Source organism: Balaenoptera borealis, assembly GCF_965194805.1.
Source record: "Balaenoptera borealis genome assembly, chromosome: 12".
Classification (NCBI taxonomy): domain Eukaryota; kingdom Metazoa; phylum Chordata; class Mammalia; order Artiodactyla; family Balaenopteridae; genus Balaenoptera; species Balaenoptera borealis.
In genome coordinates, this window is record NC_138869.1 from 6,751,859 (window position 1) to 6,776,024 (window position 24,166).

At 48.0% G+C, this 24,166-nt stretch overlaps 1 protein-coding gene and 1 long non-coding RNA gene across 3 annotated transcripts in view; both read right to left on the reverse strand.

The window, feature by feature from the left end:
- Positions 1–9,832, reverse strand: part of NUP210 (nucleoporin 210) — a 106,473-nt gene extending 96,641 nt beyond the window's left edge. For both annotated transcript variants that reach the window (XM_082345179.1, XM_082345178.1), the window contains exon 1: positions 9,600–9,832. In XM_082345179.1, coding sequence (XP_082201305.1) covers positions 9,600–9,772 — 173 coding nt within the window. In that variant the 5' untranslated portion in view covers positions 9,773–9,832. The remainder of the gene's footprint in view (positions 1–9,599) is intronic.
- A 2,608-nt stretch (positions 9,833–12,440) lies between these two features.
- Positions 12,441–24,166, reverse strand: part of LOC309607126 — an 80,501-nt gene continuing 68,775 nt past the window's right edge. The window contains exon 4 of the long non-coding RNA XR_014232262.1: positions 12,441–12,801. This is a non-coding gene — a long non-coding RNA (uncharacterized lncRNA). The remainder of the gene's footprint in view (positions 12,802–24,166) is intronic.

Below are 24,166 nucleotides of genomic sequence, written 5' to 3' on the forward strand. Positions count from 1 at the left end.
TTTCCTCAGCTGTACAATGGCAATAAAAGTGGTACCTGCTGCAAAGGGTTGGGGCGGATTAGATAGGATGACAGATGTAAAGCTCTTACTGCAGGGTGTCACACATAGTAAGCTCTCAAACTCAGGCACCAGGAGGAGGTGCCTAAATGAAGGGCTTCTGGCCCTGAGGTGTTCGGCGAGCTTCTGACCATAAGAACTTTGCTTTTTAAAGAAAGGAAGAAAACGTGGGCCCTTCTAGATTGTGATCATTCATGTGTGACCTGTCCATCCCCTTCCCTGAATGAAGCCTGACCCTGATCCCTGCTGGTGGGGCCCTACCCCCAACCGCAGACATCCTCAGAGCCACAAGCAAAGATTTAGGCCCGAAGTAGGGTTCACCACCGGCAAGAGCTTGAAGCTTCTGACTTCAAGTCTAACCTCTGCTCCGAAGTTCTCCCTCCGCCAGCTTCCCCCCCATCCCTCCACTTCTCGTGTCCCTCCCACCAGCTCTTGTGCGGCCCGGCCTTGAGGGCTCATGGGAAATGGTAACTCTTCCACGGACCCATCCCTGATCCTCCTCAACCTCCACTCAGCTCCCACAGCTGGTCCTCCTTGGGGTCCCTAATGCACCCATTCATTCATTCATTCATTGAATCCATATTTACTGGGTGACGTGCAACACTCCAGGTACCGTTCTAGGTGCTGGGGACACAACAAAGTACAAAGTACACATTAATCCCCACCTTCACGGAGTTTACGTATTAGTGGGAGGAGAACAAGAACAGACAAAATGAGTGAGTGAAGGTGGGATCTCAGACAACAGTGCTATGGACAAATAGAAGGCAGGGGAGGGAAAGGCTGTAGTTTCCAACTGGATGGTGAAGGGAGACTCCCTCAGAGGGGACATTGAGGAGGAGGGGGCAGACACGGGATCCCTGAATATCTGGGAGAAGGGCATTTGGGCAAAAGCACCAGCGAGTGCAAAGGCCCCGATACCATGGCTGGCGTGATCCTTCTCCCTGTCTGACCCCCTCGGAGACTGAGTGTGAGGACAGCGCCCGTGGCGTGCTCATTTCTTGCCCTCACTGCACCCAGCATAAGACTCTGGTGCAAGTTTTTGTAGATGCCCCTTATCAGGTCATGGATTCTCTTCTACTCCGAACTTGCTGCAAATTTCTATCATGCATGACTGTTGAATGCTCTGCACCTATTGAGACCATTATATGGCTTTTCTTCTTCATTTTGTTGATAGAAGAATTGTTTATTGTTGATCAAGCAATTACATTGATTGGTTCGTGTTAAACCAACCTTGCATTCCTGAGATCCACCCCAGTTGGTCATAATACAAATACCCTTTTTATATTTTTCTGGATTTGATGTGCTGCTGTTTTGTTAAGGAATTTTGTACTCTGCGTCTGTGAATTTCTTTTTCTTATAACGTTTGAGCCTGGTTTGCAATCAGTGTAATGTTGGCCTCATAAAAAGGAGCTAGGAAATGACTGTTCTTCCTGCCTTTCCTGGAAGAGTTTATGAAGGATTTGTACTATTTCCTCCTTAAACGTTTCATAGAATTTACAAGTGAGGCCACCTGGGCTTGGAGTTTTCTTTATGAGAAGGTCTGTAATTATAAACTTAATTTTACCAAACGTCTTAAGTGGACCGAGAGGCACCAAGGGCCCTATGCCTGGGAACCCTTCCCCAAGTCCTGCACAGGAGGTGGGGAGCCTGCGGTTCAGTGCTGGTGGGCACGTTGCTTCCTCTCCTCTCGAATTGCTCACCCACATCCCAGCGAGACCCCCTCCCAGATCACAGCAGCTCCTGACGAGGGCCCCAGGTGAGCAAACCCAGGGTATATATACTGCCCCGCCCCGCGCACACACACACACACACACACACACACACACACACACACACAGCTGGGCAAACAGGAAGCGAGGCAAACGTGCACACATGGGTGTCATTCCTGCAGGGGACCCGTGTTGGGTTTTGGCTGCCCAGACTCCATTCCCCCTCCTCAGTAACAGCACCCAGCTTTTCTGGGGGTGCTGCTCTCCTCCACCCTCAGACCATGAGGCTCCAGGGCACCCATGCTCCTTGGACCCTGGGAGGCAGGTGGCCGGGGCCTGGCCGATCGGCTGTGCATCCCCCTGGATGGAGGTGTTCAGACCCAGCGTGCAAGGCTTGACAAGGGCTGCAGGGCTGGACCCGTCCTCTTGCTACCCCAGGGGGCACCCGGCTGAGGCCCGAGACCAAGCCCTGCTGGCATCACTGAGCCCTGTGTGCAGCCTGAAACAAACTCTGCCAAAACAACATCCCTGCTTTATTTAAACTATTTTGGTTTGAGTTTCCTGTCACATGCAGGAAAGTCAGGAGAGTTGAGACAAATGAAATCCCCTGACTGAATTCTTCAAGACTTGTTGCCTTATTTCATTCAAACTACTGGTACTGTATTTTTTAAAAAAGAAAAAAAAAAATTGTCATTTATTATGTGCTTACTATGTGTCAGGCTCGGAATAAAACATATCACAAATGTTTTATTTGCCTCCCAACACTCCTATTGAAACCCCCCATTTGATACACAAGGAAACCCCTGCATGGATGTGAAGTAACTTGCCCAGGGTTACATTCCTGGAAAACACCTCAGTCGGGCCTGGCTCTAGACCCCTGGTCCAGACACCACCTCCACCCCTTGTGGTGAATGCACCCAGGTTGTTCACATCAGAGCTAATGGCCTCCACCTACCTGGGGCTGCCCGTGGGAGGGCCCAGGCTGCCGGACCTCAGTGAGAAATGGCTCCATCTCCTCCTCAATCACCCCCTACCCCACAGGCATCCTTAATGCTGCTTCCTAATGTGTCATCAACTTCCCTAAAATCCTACTGAATCTGGGTAAAACAGCCATTGATGAGGTCTGGCACACTTCCTGTGCATCCCAGGACTGAGCTGAGTCTGTGACCTGGTTTTGAATGTGGTTCTGCCGGTAAGCGGCTCTGAGGCTCCTGGTCTCGGTTCCCCATTTGTGCAGTGGCTGATCATTCTTGCCAGACAGGTGTCTTGTTTTGTTTTTAGCACTGAGTGGGGAATAACATGCAAAGTATGCAAAGGAGTTAGCAGAAAAACTGGTTCTGCTATTTGGTTCCCTCTGCCATCCCCACCTGCAACATTCCAAGTCCCTGCCTCTGGACTTGGGTCTCTGGCCACCCACCGGGGCAGCTGCCTGGACACCTGCACCTTCCGCCCTTCCCGGCCCCCCATCTGGTTACATCCAAGTAACCCTCGTATCTTTTTCTTACTTTTTTCTTTTATTTGTTTTTTAATTTTTTTTAAGATTTTTTTTTTATGTGGACCTTTTTAAAGTCTTTATTGAATTTGTTACAATACTGCTTCTGTTTTATGTTTGGGTTTTTTGGCTGCGAGGCATGTGGGATCCTAGCTCCCCGACCAGGGATCAAACCCGCACCCCCTGCATTGGAAGGTGAAGTCTTCACCACTGGACCACCAGGGAAGTCCATTACATTTTTCTTTTAAATTGATTCTTCCTTATTGAAAAAGTACTTTATTTATTTATTTATTTATTGGCCGTGCCCCGCGGCATGTGGGATCTTGGTTCCCCGACCAGGGATTGAACCCGCGTCCCCTGCAGTGAAAGTGCCCCGTCTTAACCACTGAACCGCCAGGGAAGTCCTGAAACAATACTTTAAAAGGAAACTTTATATCACTAGTGTAAATAGAAAGCCTACACCACTCGCCATCCATCTGAGGTAACCATAAAAACAAAAAAGAATCGAAACAATGTTACTGCATTAGGGGGAGGGGTGGGGGACACTGTCACCCCCAAAAAAGAAACAGGCAGATATTACAGGGTATTAGGAAAAGCAGAAGGTGGATGTAGGGGCCGGGGGAGGGGGAGGGGTTAGCGTTTAATGGGGACAAAGTTTCAGTTTGGGAAGCTGAAAAAGTTCTGGAGATGATGGTGGTTATGGTTATATAACAGTGTGAGTGCCTTGATGCCACTGAACTGGACACCTAAAAATGCTTAATGTTATGATATATACATTTTACCGAATTTTTTTTAAAAAGAAAAATTGGAAACAACATGTTGGCACCAGAAATGAATTTTTATCTTGAGGGTGTCTAATGGGACAGGGGAACCCGAGGACAGGGAGGGTCAGGCCAGAAAGCCACAGTGGAAAAAGGAGAAGTGACGGTTGTCAAGTGACAGTTGCAAAGAAGGGGTGAGTGGGGGCAGAGGAAGACACGGCCCTCCCTCCACCCACCTGCAGGTCCACCCTTCCCCGCCCCCCATGACAGAGGCAGGGCCTGCAGGGTGGAAGCCAGCTCAAGGGGCAGAGCAGGCTTGGGTTGCGGGGGTGGCACCCACAAGGGAAGCAGGAAGAAAACCACCCGCGGAAGCAGGGCCACTGAGTAAACACACTTGCTGTCACCTCCTTCTGTGGGTCTGGGTGGGGGGACCTGACCAGCCCTGGGGGAACCAGGGCTGCAACAGCCCGTGGGTCTGGTGCAGAAGGGAGAGTCAGGCCCAGGCCACCCTGCCCAACTCCTGACCCTACAACCCCCTTTCCATCTCCTGTCCAGAAAGGCACTCCACCCCTGCGGTCATCGCAGCAGGCCATTCTCCCAGACTTACTATCATATGAAACACAGCCACTGACTTCATCTTGGTTTATTATTTAACTCCCACAGTCAACTACAAACGCCATGAAAGCAGGGCCTCACCTGCTCGTTCACCATCCAAGCCCCAGGACCTGGCTCATCGCAAGAGTCATAGATATCCATCACTTAGCTGGTGAGTCCCCAGCCCTTACCTGTGAGACACCCCCCTGCTGATCAGGGCTCATCCCCGGGCATCAGCGGGACAGCCCTTCACAGTGAGCACTGTCCTGGGCACTGCAGTGGCTCTGGCATCTCTGCCCAAACCTCAAACCGCCAGAAATATGAGCCCCAGCTGAGAGGTCTACGGTCCCAAGGCCCCCGCAGAGGAAAGAGGAGGGAGGTTTGATCCTGCTGTGTGAGGAGATACAGGGCCCACAGACAGGCTGTAAAGGGCGAACGCTCTAGACCCAGAGGAACAGAGGACAGCTTCGGGGTCAGGGAGGGCCAAATGATGGGCCTCTGGTTAAGTTAAAGCCACTTTTTCAGTAGGGCTTCCACACTGCAAAATATTTATGTCCGTTTCTGAGCCTGCCGCTCCAATCTCCCTCGGGTGCTACTGCCTCACCTGCCCAGCCTCCAGCACCTGCCCGCCTCTGCCCCGCAGGCTCTCAGCGGAAGGCAGCGGGGCTGGATGCGTTTCCAACCTGGCTCCTTGGGCGCGCAGAGGGGTTTCCGGAGGCCACACCCCTCTCCCCAACTGCCCCGGCAGAGGGCTGCAGGGTGACCCACGGCTGCCTCCTGCTGGGGGTGAGCAGGGGGGACCCTGGGACGTGCACCGCCTCAGGCCTCCCACAGTCACAGATGGGGGCTCTCTCTGCCCACTGGCTCTCCAAGGGTCACCTGACCCGCCTGGCACACGGCACGCTCCACGGATGAGCCCCACGCTACGGGGCCCAGGCAGCAGAGAGGGCTCCCTCTGGCCTCCCAGAGAGTACTTCCGCCCTCGGCTGAGAGGCGCCTGGGCCGTGGACCGTGGTGAGAGCATGCACCTGGGCTCGGACCAAGCCCGGCCAACACAGCAGGCAGCTCCCAGGCGCTCAGGAGAGGGCGAGGCAGCCGGGCCCAGCTCAGTACAGTGGGCGCTGTGGACACCCTGCCAGATGCTCTCTACCAGGCAGGTCCACCCGCCCCCGCCCCAGCTGCAGGCGGGCTGCGCAGCTCACACTTTACACCTGCGACCTTATTCAGTCCAACACCCTTGGCCAATAGGTGCTTTGCCCAGAGGCCTGGGAGGCTGCACACACCCCCTTCCCCCGGGGCAGCCAGTGGCTGACTTACAGGGGGTGAAAAAATGCAAAAGCCTGGTCTCCGGCTGGCCTCATGGGAAGACAACCTGAGGTGCAATTCAACTCCAGAGGGTCACGAGGACCAGCACAAGGCTGGACTTTGCCTGTGACCGCATCCTCGCTCTCTCCCCTCCCCTACCTCGCTTCCCAGCAGAGTGCCCTCTCAGTAAACCAAACCCTGCCTTGGGCTCTACTTCCGGGAAGCCTACCTAAGACACTGACTTCCTCCAAGACAGGGCAGCCCCCTGGAGAATCCAGAACACCCTGGACTTCCAACTTCAACCGCAGGGAAAAGAATCAACAGATGATGGAACATCTACCCAGCAGCATGGTGCTCAGACACTGAAAACTTAAGATCATGAAGCAACATAGAAAAACAGCTGGGCTTTAACATTTGCTGGTGGTTGGTAGAGAAGGAAGTTCCCAAGTGACCTGAATACCAGATTTGAGCTTCGGGGGCGAGGGGGGAAATAAGTGATCAAAAGGAAAACAAAATGGTGACTGACTGTGTTACACTCAAAGGATTATGGGAGACTTCCCTGGTGGTCCAGTGGTCAAGATTCTATGCTTCCAATGCAGTGGGCGTGGGTGTGATCCCTGGTCGGGGAACTAAGATCCCACATGCCACTCGGCCAAAAAAAAAAAAACAAAAGAAAAAAAAAGGATTATGGGATACTTCTCTTTTTCTCCCTTTTCCCAACTCTCTCTCTCGTGTCATTTATGTAAAGGATGCCTTAAAAAGAAGCTAATGAAAGATGCTTTGGAGCCCTTTCAGTAACATGAAATATCAAAAAAGAATTAGGAGTTTGCCACATAACCAGCAATCCCTCGGTGTGACTGGAGGGGTTCAATCAGGTCTGACCAATTCGCCAGAGGCTGCAAACCCCTGAAAGAGGTGGAACAGGGGGCACGGTCCCAAACTCAAGACTGTCACTACTTATACGCGTCCCCCAGAGCACTGCCCTCTCTGAGGCTCCGACTGAAATGTGAACAGTTTTAACCTGATGCTCTCTACAGTTCCCCTGACCTTAAAATTGCCTGATTATTTGATGCTATAAAATCAAGAAACAGGAAATAGACTTAAAGCCCCTGGGGCTCAGGCACGCAGTGATTCCAGTATAGTGGGAGCTTGGCCGAAAAGTCAAAGGATGAGCAAAAATTCCCCCAAGGTCCAGAAAGGTTTTCATTTTCTCTGTTCTTCACCCCACAGACTTCACAATGAACTCCTTGGGTGAAGGGGCTATTTTCCTCCCAGGTATAGATGAATGCAGATAGAAGAAAGCTTGCCTTCAGGCCCACTCTTAAAACCCCAGAGGGGGGCTTCCCTGGTGGTGCAGTGATTCAGAGTCTGCCTGCTAATGCAGGGGACATGGGTTCGAGCCCTGGTCTGGGAAGATTCCATATGCCGCGGAACAACTAGGCCCGTGGGCCACAGCTACTGAGCCTGCGCGTCTGGAGCCTGTGCTCCGCAACGGGAGGGGCCACGATAGTGAGAGGCCCGCGCACCGCGATGAAGAGCGGCCCCCGCTTGCCGCAACTAGAGAAAGCCCTTGCACAGAAACGAAGACCCAAACACAGACAAAAATAAATAAATAATTAAAAAACAAAAACAAAAAAAACTCCAGAGGGAACTCTTCAAAAACTAAAGCAATACCTGACTGAATTAGGAAGAGAAAACTAAAAATAAGGAAAACATTTCCAATGCTTGACTGACAGAAGCTTTTCCTGTGAACTTAAGGGGAAAATCACAACCACCAAACACCTCCAAGACCCTTAAGGTAAGCAGTTACACATTTGCAATAAAAGCTATGGATCAGATTCAAAACAAGTTATAAGATACTGAGCATCCCTCTGATGCATCAGTGATCAGGAATGTTTTTTCCCTTCCTCCTCAGAAACTATACAAGTAAATTAAAATCCACCAGCTCTTCTCAGAAAAGAAAATGCAGTTAGAAAAAAAAAAAAAAAGTTGTTACTTCAGAAACAAAAAACACAGCTCTAGAATCTCAGAGGAAGTAGCAAACGGATTCATTTGAAGCCAGCTGTTTTTAATAGCCAGCTTCCTCTTTCTTGCCCCCCCCATATCAAGAGAACAACTTCAACCAGAGAAGGAACACGGTCACCGCAAAGTGTGGACTAACAGGTGATCTCCCACACCAGACAGGGCCCTGGACAGGGATGAACAAAAGTTAAAGAGAAGATGTGATATCAAGCCAGAAATACGACCCTCCAGAGGAGGCAGGCGCTAAACCCAAAATGCATTTGTCTGACGTGGCCTGTCCTTACTTCAGGAGGTGACCTTCAGAACACAAATAGGTACTAGTCATGCACATAAGCTAGAAGGTAGTCTGAGCTCCGGCACCAGGCTCGCGGATGTGCACGGATGACTATGCAAACAGACTTAACACACGCTGGACTCTCTGTACTGTGATCACACGCTGTTACACTGTCTAGCCTTGAAACAGGGAACCAAAGGGAGGAGCAAGGGTGTAGCACGTGGCGGGGGGCACCCCTTCCTTTTCATCTCCAGCAAGGTGGCGGGGAGGTGTGGTAGGGCTTTGGTCACACCCAGCACCGCGTGCACCCTGCTAGGCTGCTAGGAATGAACCCGCTCGGGGTGGAGCCCCGAGACCGCTTCAGGCTGCTGCTTCTTCATCTGAAGGATGGAAGAAGGGCTGGACCACATCACCCAGCTACCCTGAGGTGGGGCGGACCTCTAGTTTCATTAGTTCCTGGGGTTCCCAGATCACATCCCCCACAAAAGGTGCAGAACTCCTGAGTCCCCCCAGGAAGCTAGGGATCAAGGCAACCCTGCTCTGTGGGCAACCTGGGGTGAACCACCAACCATTCCCTTGCATCTCTCATCTGTAAAACAGGTGCATCATCTGTTAAACACTTAGGGTTTCCTCCGAAAGACCTTTCATCAAAGGTTTACGTTCCTCCCAAAGACGCTGAACGACTGATTCGACTCCACACACACCTTCCCCACTTCTCCACAAGCCTAATTCCCACACCAGTCCGGCGCCAGGGATGAGTCCCGGTCACCAAGCTCCGGAAAGCGGCGTCCCCAGCCTAGGGCTCTGCAGGGCCCTGACCACCTCTCCCGGAGCCTGGACGAGAAAGGCGTGCGACCACGTGGACGCGCATCCTGGACCAGCAGCGCCGGTGCGACCCTCTCCCTCCCGCAGAAGGTCCCTCCGGAAGCCCCGGGCCGGGCAGGCCTTCGCGGGCCCTCCGCCGCGCCAGCCGCACGCCCTCCGCCAGTCCCGCCGACAGCAGGGCTCCCGCCCGCACCACCTCCCCGGCGGGCCGCCTCCCGCCAGAGCGCGCGGAGGCCTGGACGCCGCCATGCGCAGTGGGGGCGACCCACGCGCACGCCGCCGGGTCACGCGCGACCAGCCGCCAGGCCAGTGGCCGCCCGGCCGCCGAGCCGGCGCCTGGGAGCGCGCGCCGGCGCACCTGCTGCGCGGGCCTGCTGGGGGCGCGCGGCTCCCGGCCTCCTGGCGCCGGCACGGCCCGAAGGCCGCGCGCCGCAGGCCCCGCCGGACCCGCACGGGGCCGCGGCCTCCTCTCCGCGCCCGCACAGCTGCAGCGCGCCAGCCCGGCCGCCCGCGCCCGAGGCTTGCCTCCCACCCCGGCCCCGCGCCTGGCCGCGCCTCACCAGCGGTAGCAGCCCTCCGAGGCCTCCAGCGTGAAGTTCACGCGCGTGGCCCGCGTGAAGGGCAGCAGCACCTTGGGGATGTTGAGCTTGGCCGCCGGCGCGCTGGGGCCCAGCGCCAGCAGCCCCGAGAGCGCGAGCAGCAGCGGCCGCAGCCCCCGACGCCGTGCCGCCATCCTCGCCGCGCTTCACCTCCCGCGACCCGGAGCCCGGCCGCACGCGCACGCGCGCGCGCTCCCCTCGCGCCCGGCCGGCAGGTGATAAGCGCGGGAGGGAGAGAGGGGGCGGGGCGAGGGCCGAGGCCTCGGGCCCCTTCCTGGGCCCCGGCGGGACCTGAGCGCGGGAACTGAGGGGGCCGGGCTCCCACCCTCGGCCCCCGGCCCTGCGGGGCGGAGGGAGGGGCTGGGGAGGGCACCCGGGGCCACGCGGGCCTGGGTGAGTGGGATGGGGCGCGCGCCCGAGTCACCGTGGGCGGGGGAGAAGGGATGAGGCGCCCTGCGGCGGTGGCGCCCCTCGACCACGCGGGAAACCCTGCACGGTTTTCTGGCCTCCACACTCGTACCCCTGGTTTCAAACTCTCGGGCGGCACTGCACGCGGATGTGGAGCCTCTCAGCCGTCCCGCAGCCATTCTTTCGGCCCTGTTCAGCGTCTCTGGCCAATGACCCTGGCCAGGGCCCAACAAACAAGTCCGCCAGGCTCCCGAGACCTTGAGCTCAGACCATCAACACACAAAGGAACAGGCCCCCAGGAAATCTGGAATGCGGAGCGCATCCTGGCCCAGGCATCCAGAAGAGGGGCCCAGTTCCGCAAGGGCAAGCGACCTGCTGAAGCCCTGGGGGCCCTGTGGGTGCTCCCTCCCCCTTCAGCCTCCTCCAAGCCTTGCCAGGGAGGCGTCATGATCCCCAGTTCTCCAGGAGGAAACAGGGTGAGTTGGCCTGAAGACCACGCAGCCACGAAGGGCAACACTGAGGCTCTCAGATCCCAAAGTCCTTCTTCTCTGCGCTGCACCCACTGTCTTGCGGAAGCCGTGAGGAGGTTACCCAAAGGGCAGATTTAAGGCCAGAGCTGCCAGAGCACATCCTACCCCTCCACCGCCCCCACCAGCGAGAGAGAGGGGGGGGGGAACGTTCAGCGTCACTGAATTGTGCGTGCAGAAATCTTAGATCTTAAATTCACTTTACAGGTTGTGCCCTAGGTTTGTAGTAGTCTTTGTCACGAATTACAGGAGGGGGTGAGCTCTGCAGGTACCCGGTGCACCAGTGCCTTTAAGATGTTAATCTGCTTCGGGGAGGGCCCAGCCTAGTGGGAAGTCAGGAAGAGGCGGGGTAAGTGCACAGGGGCCCAGCCTGTGTGAAGTGTGCCCTGGATTGTAACCGGATAGGCAAATGGATGCCTCTGCCTGATGAGGGAGGGAGAAGCTGAATTTCAATCAGGCTGGGAAAGGCTTCTTGGAGGAGGTGGCCCCTGTGCTGGGCATAGACACCTCACTAGGCTTCAGAGAGGCCCAGATGGTCTGAGCGTGCCCCTCAGGGGTCATCCAGCTTTTGGATGGTGAGCAGGGGTGTTTGGGGATCACCCTCAAAGCCTAAAGGCCCCAAACCAGAGACCTCTTGGAGCTGGGCTCTTCCCTGGGTGGGGAAATTCCAATGGGTTCTCTTGTCTAAAGAAACAAGAGTTGTATGGACAAAGCAGCCTCAGAGCAGGTTATCTGTGAGGAACTTTTAGTGTTCTTGCTTGCATATTTTATTGATTCATTTTTTAGTAAATAACAGATGGTTTAAGCTAAAAAAGGCTCAAAAGGGCTCACAGTAAAAGTGACACCCCCTTACTGCCCCTCACCCAGTACCCTTCCCAGAGCAACCAGTGCTTTCTGCTTGTGTATACTTCCAGACAGATTTTATGCATATACAAGCAGATACCTGTGTGTATACAGTTAAAATTCATGATATAACTTATCATGTTCCAATTTTGCCCACTTAAATTGGCAAACCAGGAGCCTTGCCCAGCAGGTAAATAAATACAGAGGACTAGGCAGGGTATCAGGGATCTTAGGCCCATCTGGCCTGTTAGGCTCATGAGTCCCTATGGCCCCATCATTCCAGATCTTCTGATTATTGAGAAGAAATCAGTAATGTGGATTTGTAGATGAAACAACTCAATTGTAAATGAATGCAATTGATTTATTAAAAACAAACATCCACACTCTTGGCCATTTATCCCAGGAAAATGAAAACGTATGTTTACACAAAAGCCCATACATAAAATGTTCAAAGCAGCTTTATTCATAATAACCCAAAACTGAAACCAGCATAGAGGTCCTTCCACAGGTGATGGTTAAACAGACTGGGTGCATCCACACCGTGGAATGCTACTCGGCAATAAAGGAACAAACTGCTGACACACTGGACAACTCAAATCTGCAGGAAACTATGCTGAGTGGAAAAAAAGCCAATCGCAAAAGGTTACGTACGGCATAATTCCATTCATACAACGTTTTTGAAAAGCAGCGTTATAGAACTGGAGAACAGGTGAGTGATTGACAGGGGGTGAGGGCCAGACGGGGTAGGGGTGGGGGGTGATGTGGCTATAAAAGGACAACATGTGAAATCTTTGTGCAGCTGGAAATGTTCTATGTCTTGACTGTGTCTATGGTAAATCCTGGTTGCAATGTTGTCCTATGGGTTTTTTTGTTGTTTAATTGTAGTTGATTTACAATGTTGTGTTAATTTCAGGTGTACAGCAAAGTGGTTCATTTATATATATATTTTTTCAGGTTCTATTCCATTATAGGTTATTACAAGATATTGAATATAGTTCCCTGTGTGTCCTATAGTTTTGCAAGCAGTCACCATTGGGGGAAACTGGGAAAAGGGTGCATGAGTCTCTCTGTATGTCTTGAATATGTCTCTATGTCTTTTTTTTTTTTTTTAAAGAATCAATTTTATTTATTTATTTGTATTTGGCTGCGTCGGGTCTTCGTTGCTGCGCACCAGCTTTCTCTAGTTGCGGAGAGCGGGGGCTACTCTTCGTTGCAGTGTGCGGGCTTCTCAGGCTCAGTAGTTGTGGCGCACGGGCTTAGTTGCGTGGGATCTTCCCAGACCAGGGCTCGAACCCATGTCCCCTGCATTGGCAGGCGGATTCTCAACCACTGCGCCATCAGGGAAGCCCTCTATGTCTTAAAACTGCATGTGAATCTACAGTTATCTAAAAAGAAAAAAGTTTAATTACACAAACAAAAAAGCAAACATACAAACAGGCCTAACAAAGTAATCCTGGTGGACACAGCTTGCTGACCACCTGTATGCTTAATTTAAGGCAGTCAGGAAATTTCCCTAGCAAAAAACTACGAATGGGAAGCAACAAAATGATGGATAGAACATTTTCCCATTTGAGATGTTTCCCTTTATATTGTCCTTAACTCTGTCCCCCCTCCCGTTTTCACTTGCCAGTGAACCTGGTAAGGGACCATGTCAGGGCCCCGGGGTCCATGCAGCACCCTCCTTCCCTGCCTTTGGGCGCCTTCTCTGGGTATCAAGTGCTTTATCTGAGATTCAAGGAGACAGTGGGCATGGCCTGAGAAGGCCATGCTGCCCCAGGCACAGAGACCCTCGGGGATGAAGGGACCCCAGATTCGTCTACCTGATAAATAAAATGAGATAGGAAAATGACTTCTCTCGGTGACTTCCACGCTCGGCATTTCCTACCACTCGGAAAAACCTTACAGTATCTGAGTACCATCTGTGCTGTTATTTCCTATTTGTCTTTAAATCAAAGTGTTTACATATATTTAAAAAGGAAACTTTGTCACTCTGGTAAGTAGAAAAACAGTATCTGTTGCCAAAATAGAAGTAGCCATAAAATAAATACAACGAAACAAAGGGATGCCATTAAGTTACAAGGAGACACTGTTTCCTGCCAAAGGCTCAGAGCCCAAGGCCTGTTCTCACCATTCAGCGGGAGAGGACCAAGCACTGGACGATAGGGGCCTTTCTTCTTGAGCGAATAAGGGTTGAGAAGGAATTTCAAAGGCAAGGAACTATTCCTAGTGGCATGTTGTCATATTAGAACCTATCTACCATCTTTTTGCAACAAATATATTTTTAAAATTGTGCAGTGGAGAAGCTCAAGCATTCACAGTAGTTGATAGAATAGTATAATGAAGCCCCAGGCATGACCGTCCAGTCCCATGACCATGCGCCTGCAGCCAACCCCAGCCCTCACCTGTATCATTTTGCAACAGATCTGAGACATCCTATCTCTAAAAGATAAGGACCGTTTTAGATGTACACTCTAACCACAATACTATTATCGCATCTAAAATATGAACAGTAATTCCTCAGTCATAAAATATCCAGAGTTCAAACTTCCAACTGTCTCATAAACATCATAGCTTTTTTTTCACAGTTTGTATTTTCAGAATCAGGATCCACGTAAGGTTCACACACTGCAATGGCTTGAAATGAGCTTTTAATGTCCAGGTTCCCCCTTCAGCGCTCTTTCCCTCCTGGCATTGTCTGTGTTGCCCCTTTCTGCTGGAGTGAAAGTTTTTCTTTAGAGCACCCTCACTCACACCCAGCACACCCCCATATGCAGGACCCAGCCCAGCAGCAGTGGTTTCCCTGCTGCACAAGGCTGCAGCTACCGTCTGGTCACGGTCCCTGGGGACTGAGGAAAGGGGTTCCCTCTGTGGGCCTTCAGCACTGTCTCCGGGCTGGAAACCTCGACATTTGGGGAAATAAAAGATAAAAAAAAAGTCTGGGAGCATTGGAACAGTTTCAGCCCTGGCAGAATGCTTTCCAAAACTTCATCTTGTGTAAGATAATGGCGCCATTTAATTACAGAAATCGCTGCTTTCTATCAATGCGCAGACATGCTGCGTGCTCACAGGATCTATTTTCTATTTGTGCTTTTACTCTTACTCAGGACGGTTTTCTTCCACTTGCCATGTCCATCCTCTGCCGGAGTCAGGGACTGCTTTGGCCAGTTAGCTGCCCCTGGACCACTGAACCCCTCACCCTCACCCACCTACTCCCTTCGTCCCCAAAGGCATCGCTATGGGACAGTGGCTGCAGGATAAGCTGATTGCAGCTTCATACCGTCAGGCCCCCTTAGAAGTTCCGGCACGTGTGTTACCCCAGCCGGCTAAGCCTGACACCAGCAGCCCTGGAGGGACACACAGGAGTCCTCAGACATCACTAGGCCACCAGAACTGGAGGAGGGTACGTCCCACCCCTGGCTCCCCAAATGGCCCCCACCCCCACCTCCCCGCCAGGTAGCTCACACTGGTGCCAGAGGCGTCCACACAACGCAGCACACGCGCCCCTGGCCCACCCTCCAGAGCCTCCCAGATGCCTTTGGCAGAAGAGTCCAAACTCCTTCCATGGTCCTCAGGCCCTTCCCGGTGTCCCGACTTCCCACACAGCATCACCTCTTCCTCCTATCTCCCAGGCCCTCTCCTCCAGTCTGGACACACCTGGCTATTTCATACCTCCAGTGTCGTACCTAGCTCATCAAACCCCTTAGGGAGGAAGATTTAATACTCCTTTATAAGAAAAAATTATTTCCTGTAATAAACATTAAATGAGGGAGTTCCCTGGCGGTCCAGTGGTCAGGACTGGGCGCTTTCACTGCCATGGGCCTGGGTTCAATGTTCAATCCCTGGTCGGGGAACTAAATCCCACAAGCCATGTGGTGTGGCAAAAAAAAAAAAAACAAACATTAAATGCAACATAATAATGGCTGGGAAAAAATAACTTTTTAAAACTTGTTTGATTGAGCTTTGTATATACAATCAAGCCAGCAAAAGCAAGTTTTTAATAAAAAAAATAAATATTAATAGCCAAAAAGGGAAAGGTAATAGATTAATAATTTTTAATGACATTAATGTATTTTTAAAAAACTTATACTGACCTATTGGCCTGTTGCAATAATAAATAATATCAGAGTGTACTGGTCCATTTAATAAATGAGAATAGCAACAAAAAAGAAATTTTTATTCTTAATCTAATATGAAAATTCAGTAAAATAGTTCAAGTAGAAGGTAAGATTTGCACTTAAGCAACAAAAATATTACCCCTTACAGTTTGCACTGTTTCACTGTCTTAAAATTTAAACCAGGTAAGAATCATAAGTGGGTTCATAGGATGGCTGAATAACAATAACACGAGTTGTTTTCTCTGTCTTGACAATCACGGTGCCATCATTGATCATTTCGAATCTACTGTTTAGGAACAGAAATGTGTACCGTGGTGGGGGCTGGAGACAAGAACTGTGTCTGACGCAAATTCACAGGATTCCAAAAGTTACTCTGGAAACAAACACAAATCCATATGTATGGGGCCGACTGTGTAACTAAGAGTTTTCAGAATTAACATCCATGTAGAGTACATTGTGTGTTAAAGCATACATTTTTAATATGTGTAATTTTAATGTTTATATGTTATTAAAATTCAACAGTGCACAGGCAACCAAAGTAAAAATAGATAAATAGTACCACATCAAACTTCAAAACTTCTATGCATCAAAGGATGCAATCAATAGAGTTAGAAGGCCACCTGTGGAACGGGAGAAAACATTTGCAAGTCACATATCTGATAAGGGGCTAATATCCAAATATAGAAAGAACTCCTACAACTCCACGACACCAATATAAATAACCTGATTTAAAAAAAAAAATGGGCAAAGGACTTGAATAGATTTCTCCAAAGATATACAAATGGCCAATAGGTACATGAAAAGATGTTCAACATCATAATCATTAGGGAAATGCAAATGATTTTTGCATGAGATCTCATCTCACACCCATCATGATGGCTACTATTTTTTTTAAAAAAAGGCAAAACCAGAAAACATGATGAAGATGTGGCGAAATAGGATCCCTTGTGCACTGCTGGTGGGAATGTAAAATGGTGCAGCCACTATGGAAAACAGTATGGAGGTTCCTCAAAAAAATATATAATTACCATATGATCCAGTAATTCCACTTATGGAACCCAAACAATTGAAAGCAGGGACTCAAAGAGATATGTTCATAGCAGCACTGTTCACAACAGCCAAAAGATAGAAGCAACCCAAGCATCCATCAACAGATGAATGGATAAACAAAATGTGATGTATATACACAATGGAATATTATTCAGCCTTGAAGAAGAGAGTACTGACACATGATACGATATGGATGAACCTTGAGGATATTATGCTCAGTGAAATAAGCCAGTCACAAAAAGACAAATGGAAAAAAATTCTACTTATATGAGGTCCCTAGAGCAGTCAGATTCATAGAGACAGAAAGTCAGACGGTAGCTGGGAAGGGGAGCAGAATATGCCACCCCAAAACGGGCCACTCTCGCATGTGGATCATTCTGAACTGAAGACAGTCATGGCCCAAAAGACTCAGGAAGAGCTGTGTACCTCCCTTAACTGCCTAAAAGAATTAGAAGGCATGGTCCGGGAAGAGAGCTGCCACCAGAGATAACCACAGAGTGTGGGCTGGCGTGGTGAGCTGGGCGTTTAGCAGGGCCTGACTCTATCGTCCTGCAGGGCCTGACAAACCTGTGTTCACCGAGCACTTGCTCTTCCCAGCTTCCTGTGACTTGTCTTCCTCCCCCTGGAGCCCCAGAGCCCTAGCCCTTCACCTTAGCTCAGCCGGCACACAAGCCTCCATTGCCTGACTGTCTTGGAACCTCTCATGTCTATGTGAGGCTCCCATAAGTATGACAATAAATTTGTTTTTCTCCTGTTAACCTGTCATATGTCAATTTAATGAATAGACCAGCCAAAAGAACCTAGAAGGGTAGAGGAAAAATATTCCTCCCCTACAGCTGCCAAGGGCTAGGGGAGGGGGAATGAGAGGTGGTATTTAACGGGTATGGGGTTTCTGTTTTGCAAGATGAAATGCCTGGAGATTGATTGTAAAATAATGTTAATATATGTAACGCTAATGACAGGGAAGTCTACTCAATGCTCTGTGGTGACCTAAATGGGAAGGAAATCCAAGGAAGAGGGGATATATGTATATGTGTGGCTGATTCACTTTGCCGTACAGCAGAAACTAACACAACATTGTAAAGCAACTATACTCCAATTTAAATATATATATATATATATATATATATATATATATATACACACACACATACTTAATGCTAATGAACTGAACACTTAAAAATGATTAAGATGGTAAACTTTATGTTATGTGAATTTCACCACAGTTAAAAAAAAAAAAAAAATTTAAAAAACCCCTTAACAGTAGCCACAGCAATTCTTTAGAACTTAAACCTACAGAAGTTTGCAGGGATTTGTTATTTTATCCCTGTGTGCTAAATAATAAATACACAGTATGTATTTTATCACTGACATTATTTAATACTGCCTGTGTGTGATGGTCATAAAAATCAGACAAGCTTCAGTCCATCTTGTTACTGTTTTCAAAATCTCTGTGGACAATGCACCCTCATGCTGCAGGCGGCCCCCCTGCCCACCTTGGGCACAGCTGGCTTTGAGGCCTTTACAAATGCCGGTCAGAGGCTGGCTCTGCTCCCTACTGGCTGCGTGGCCCTGAGAAGTTAGTTAGTTACACCTTCATTGATAACATGGAGCTCCTCATGGTATCTAAGGCACAAAGATTCCATTAATAACACATGTAGCATTAGGACAGTGCTTAGCACAGTAAGTGGTCAAGTATTCACTCCACAAGGAGGCCCTACTAACCATCGGACAAAAAACACTACCCAGATTTCTTTAATTTGAATTGTTTCCCAATATTTAAAAATCAGGCTATTTTATATAAAATCTAGATTTATAATTTCTTTCAAAACATCAGAAGTGCTGGCAACACTGGGCTCATATTTCCACACGGCAATGACATGCTGGAGATGAGTGGCAGCCACTTTTAAAAGAAGGATTCGTGACCTCCCCTGTTTGCCACAGTTCCCACCACTCCCTTTTGTACACCCCAGCCAGCTTTACATTATACATAAAAAAAAATTCACACCCAAGAAACCAATACACGTTAGGAAACTCATTTCACGCACAGCTTCGCCAACGCAGTGATCAAGAGGAATTTTGTTTTTTCCATAACTTCCCATATGTTCACTGAAGGGGGAGCCACAGTTATTCTGTCAGCCTTGCAGCAGCCCTCAGATTGTCTGCCCTCCACCTGAGACGCCTGTCAGAGGAAGGGCGACTTTCTGTGTGATGCTCCAGTCTCCCTGCCCACGGAGCAGGCTTACTTAATCATTTAACCGATCAGCCAGGTAAGTTTAGCTAAACTGTTGACAATATCACAACATTTGCATCACAAAGGTACACATTAGACTGTGACAAACTATAATGTCCTTGAGTCATAACCTGACTTGACTGGATAATTTAGGTTTTGTGGTTTTGCACCCATAAGAAACTTAAATGAGCTCAAGATTTAATTAACTGGGGGGAGGGTGTCTTTCCTGCCATTTTTATCCTGTGGGCCCTGAATGCTTCTTGTAGGATTGAGAAAGGCAGTGTCCGGAGGGAAACTAATAATAAAATTGACACAAGACACATGAACAGGAGAAAAAGAAATAAATTTTAATTCGTGCTCATAGAGGTTTCATAGAAATTTATGAAACCTAGAAATTCATGAACCTTAGGTCCCTTAGGTTCATAGGGACCTAAGAAGTGGCCAAAGCAAGCAGCTTTTATATTTTTTAGACAAAGAAACAATAAATTTGAGAGGAATTGACAGGAAAAAGAAACTTAGGCTTTGGGTACTTAATTAGGGAAGACTCTAAACAGGGTTTGGGTTTGGGGTGGTAAAATTAAAGAAGTAACAGGTTGTTTGTATAGACTCACGGCCCTGAATTCCCTGTTTCTGGCAATAAGGGTGTCCTTCTACCTCCAAGTGCAGAGAGTGGACCTTTCACATGAGAGATTTATTTCCTGCTTTCAGGAAGACAGGAGGGTCACAGTGCCCCTCTTGTATCAGCTATCTCTTAAGTAACTTTAATTCAAAATAGTTACTATGCCATTAAGGCATATTTGGGGGTGGCCTGCCCTGGGTCCCAACAGCAGAAATCATCTTTATTTGAGATTTCTTACTTTCTCTCCTACCATTATTATCTCATGGAAAAAAGATAAGTTTGTGACACTAAATCCAACTTCTCTTCACTTCATTAGAACAAAAGACCCTCCTATCAGCCAGGGAATCCCAAGGGATTTAAGAGCTCTGTGTAAGGATCCAGGGTTAAGGACCAAATATTAGAACTAATGATGCTCCTAGTACTTTTATCATTTAGGAAATTAAAAGGGCTTTAGGAGCTCTATGCCATGAACTGGGGGCAGAGACCAATTACACATTTCCTATTATTTCATAGTAGGCAAGTAAAACCAACCCCATTTCACAGATCTGGAAACTGAGCAAGGCCAGTGGCTTCTAAAAGGTCACATGATCACTTGGTTGGTAGAATAACACTAAAAACCCAGTTCTCCTGACATCCAGTCCAGTGCTAAGGATATTTCTAATGACATGTGGGGTTTTTTTGTTGTTTTTTGAAAAATATTTATTTATTTATTTTGGCTGCACTGGGTCTTAGTTGTGGCATGCGAGATCTTTAGCTGTGGCATGCGGAAGCTTTTTTTTTTTTTTTTTCAGTTGCAGCATGCGGGCTCTTAGTTGTGGCGTGTGGGATCTAGTTCCCTGACCAGGGATTGAACCCGGGCGCTCTGCATTGGGAGCACGGAGTCTTAACCACTGGACCACCAGGAAAGTCCTGACATGTTTTTTTAAAAATGAGAATTATTTTCCTGTTTCTTTCTTACTTTGAGTGTGAGGTGTCCATGAGAACAGGAACTGGACCCATCTGTGTTATCTCTTCCACACTAATTAGTCTCAGTTTGATTTTGCTCAGGTCAGTTCAGGGACACCCCAAAATGAGGATATTAGTCATTAAAAGAGATTTAAAAGGAGCTGCTGCGAAGTGCTCTGTTGTTTTCCAATGCCAATTTTCATCCCTGAGGTGGGATGAGACATTCGCCTGGCACAGAACTGTGTGTGTCTTTCAGCAAAAATGGGCTGCATTTGGATGCTAAAGAGTTGACATCCTGAGAAACTTGGGCTTCAAATATCAGGTTCTTTTCTTCCTGGGCAGAAGAAAATGACACCCTGCCTGCACCTCAGCTGTTAGCTTTCCAGATGCCATTGTCAACTGTGATCTTTCCATCCTCACTAAATATCAAAGCACAAGACACAGGAATTGGGAAAGTGTTTTCAAGAGACCCAGCAATTGCACGCTTTTATGCTCACTCTCATCTTACAGGCGAGGACACTGAGACCCAGAGACGCAGAGTGAGGTGCCCCATGACGCCACTGTGTCTGACCGAGACCTTGGCCCCAGTGCATGTTCCTGTATTTGGGGGCTGCGATCGAGGTGAGGTTAGAACGCTCCACACACCCAAGGACAAGAGCATTTTGTTAGTTGGTTTAATTATTTCTCTTTTAAAAAATCTGATCTTGTTTATTCATGTATTTATATTTTTTATTGAAGTATAGTTGATTTACAATGTTTCAGGTGTATAGCAAAGTGGCTCACATAGATATATATATATATCTTCAGATTCTTTTCCATTATATGTTTTATAAGATATTGAATATAGTTCCCCGTGCTATACAGTAGGATCTTGTTGGTTATTTTATACATAGTAATTATTTCTTTTCAGTCAGGGAAATGCACCACGTTCCTGCTTAAAATAGCTTCATGGTCTTTAGACCAATGATCGGAAAATTGTGAATAATAATCATTTTTTAAAGAAACATGATAGATTAGGCAGAACATGCTAGCTTCTCGAAAAGTGTCCATGGAATCCTGGTTCGAACATGAATGATAGGTTTTGACTGTGAGCAGAGACAAGCTATAGCACCTCCAGGGATGAAGGATTCATCACCACCTAAGCTGGCTGCTTCCTCCTTCTGCCCCACTCAATCCAGGATCTGCCTTCCCAAAGCTTCCCTCCATCCGTCGACCTAAACTCTCCCCTCGGGAGCACCACTGAGGATGACCCTGACACGGCCCTTGCCCCACTGCTTGTCCTCTACACTCCTGACACAGGCCTGCGGGACGAGGGGATGCCGAGACACAGCTCAGCTTGAGGGTGAGGCCCCGACGCCACTCCGAGCCTGGTGGTCTGCACCCCAGTCCTGGATCCTCCACTGTGGCCTTGGCCAAGTCACCTCGACTTCCTTTCTGTCCTGAGGGAGCTGATTGTGCACCTTTACTCTTTCCTGACACAACTGCTTAGAGTTGTATTAATCAGGGTTCTCCAGAGAACCAGAATAGGATGTTCATGCATGTGTACGTTTCAAGAGAATGTTCATGCATGTGTACGTTTCAAGAGATTTATTTATTTATTTACGTATTTATTTATTCATTTATTTTTAAAGATTTTTTTTGATGTGGACCATTTTTTTTTTTAAGTCTTTATTGAATTTGTTACAATATTGCTTCTGTCTTATGTTTTGGTTTTCTGGCCACGAGGCATATGGGATCTTAGTTCCCCCATCAGGGATCGAACTCGCACCCCCTGCATTGGAAGGCAAAGTCTTAACCACTGGACCGCCTGGGAAGTCCCTCAAGAGATTTATTATAAGGAATGATTCACATGGTTAATGAGGCTTACAAATCCCAACATCTGTGGTCAGCAAGCCGGAGACCCAGGAGGGCCAATGCTGTGGTCCAGCCCAAGTCCGAAGGCCTGAGAACCGGCAGAACCAATGGGCTAAGTTCCAGCCCAAGGGCAGGAGAGGACCCAAGTCTCAGCTCAGCACTCAGGCCAAGGAAATTCCCTCTTACTCAGCCTTTTTGTTCTATTCGGGTCTTCAGCTGACTGGACCGCATTAGGGAGGGCAATTCACTTTACTCAGTCTACCGATTCAGGCGTTAATCTCATCCACAAACACCCTCACGCAGAGACCCAGGACGTTGTTTGACCAAATGTCTGGGCGCCCCTGGGACCCAGTCAAGCTGACACATAAAAATTAACCATCATAAGAGCTACTAATTTCCCACAAGCACTGGTTTCTGGGCTTCCCACAAATTATGAACTGCTGTGTTTTCACTCTCATCCAGTTGAAAATATTTTGAAACTTCCCCTGTTCATTTTACTTCCCATTGTTCATTGCTTATTTAAAAGTAGGTGGTTTGATTTTCAAATATTTTTGAGATTTTCTGGATAGCTTTTTAATTTTCTTTTTCATCACAGTAAATACACATAACAGATATTATCTTCTTAACCATTGTTGTTCAGTGGCATAAGTACATTCACATTGTTGTGCAACAATCACCCCCATCCATCTCTAGAACTCTTTTCATTTTCCAAAACTGAAACTCTGTCCCCAACAAACACTAACTCCCCATTCCTCTCTCCCTGAGCACCTGGCAACCACCTTTCTACTTTCTGTCTCTATGAATTTGACTGCTCTAGGTACCACATATAGGTGGAATTATACAGTATTTGTCTTTTTGTGACTGCCTATTTCACTGAGCATAATGTTCATAAGGTTCATAAGGTTCATAAGGTTCATCCATGTTGTCGCATGCATCAGAATTTCCTTCCTTTTTAAGGCTGAACAATATTCCGTTGTCTGCAGAGACCACATTTTGTTTATCTGTCATCTGTTGCTGGACATCTGGGTTACTTCTAACTTTTAGCTATTGCTACTGGCACACAGGTGTAAAACTATCTCTTGAAACCCTGCTTTCAATTGCTTTGGACGTATACTCAGAAGTGGAATTGCTGGATATAGTAATTCTATGTTAAATTTTTTGAGGAACTGTCATAATGTTTTCCCCAGAGGCGGCATCATTTTACATTCACACCAGCAATGTATGAGGGTCCAATTTCTCTACATCCTTGCCAACACTTGTTATTTTCTGGGTTTTTAAAAATAGTATCTACCCTAATGGGTGTGAAAAAGAGCTTATCTTTATTAATACCTAATTTAACGTGATTTTTGAGAGTTATTTTATGGTCCAGCATGTGGACTATATGCAATGTATATTTCATAACTACTTGAATAGAATGTGTCTATAAATATCAATTAGGACAGTTTGTTGACAGTGTTGCTTAAATATTCTATATCCTTACTCATGTTTCATGTACTTTTTTGTCTACTGAAAGGAGGTGTTAAAATATTCAATATTATATGCTAATAAGTTTCACAACCTAGAAGAAAGTAACAAATTCCTTGAAAATCACAACTCAGTGAAATGGATACAAAAAGAAATAAAAAATCTGAAAAAAAAATCTGAATGATCGCTTAACTGTTAAAAAAAATTAAATTGTAATAAAGAACTTTCCCACAAAGAAAGATCCAGGTCAAGATGGCTTCTCTGGGGAAGGTAGATCAAACATTTATAGAAGAAATAATTCTAATTTACACCATCTCTTCCAGAACATAGAGGAGGTGAAAATGTTCCCTACTCTTTTTAGTGGGCCGACATAACCCTGATACGAAACTCTGACCAACATATTACAAGCAGAGAAAAGTACAGATCAATATCCCTTTTAAACACAAAAATTATTAAGAAAATATTGGACG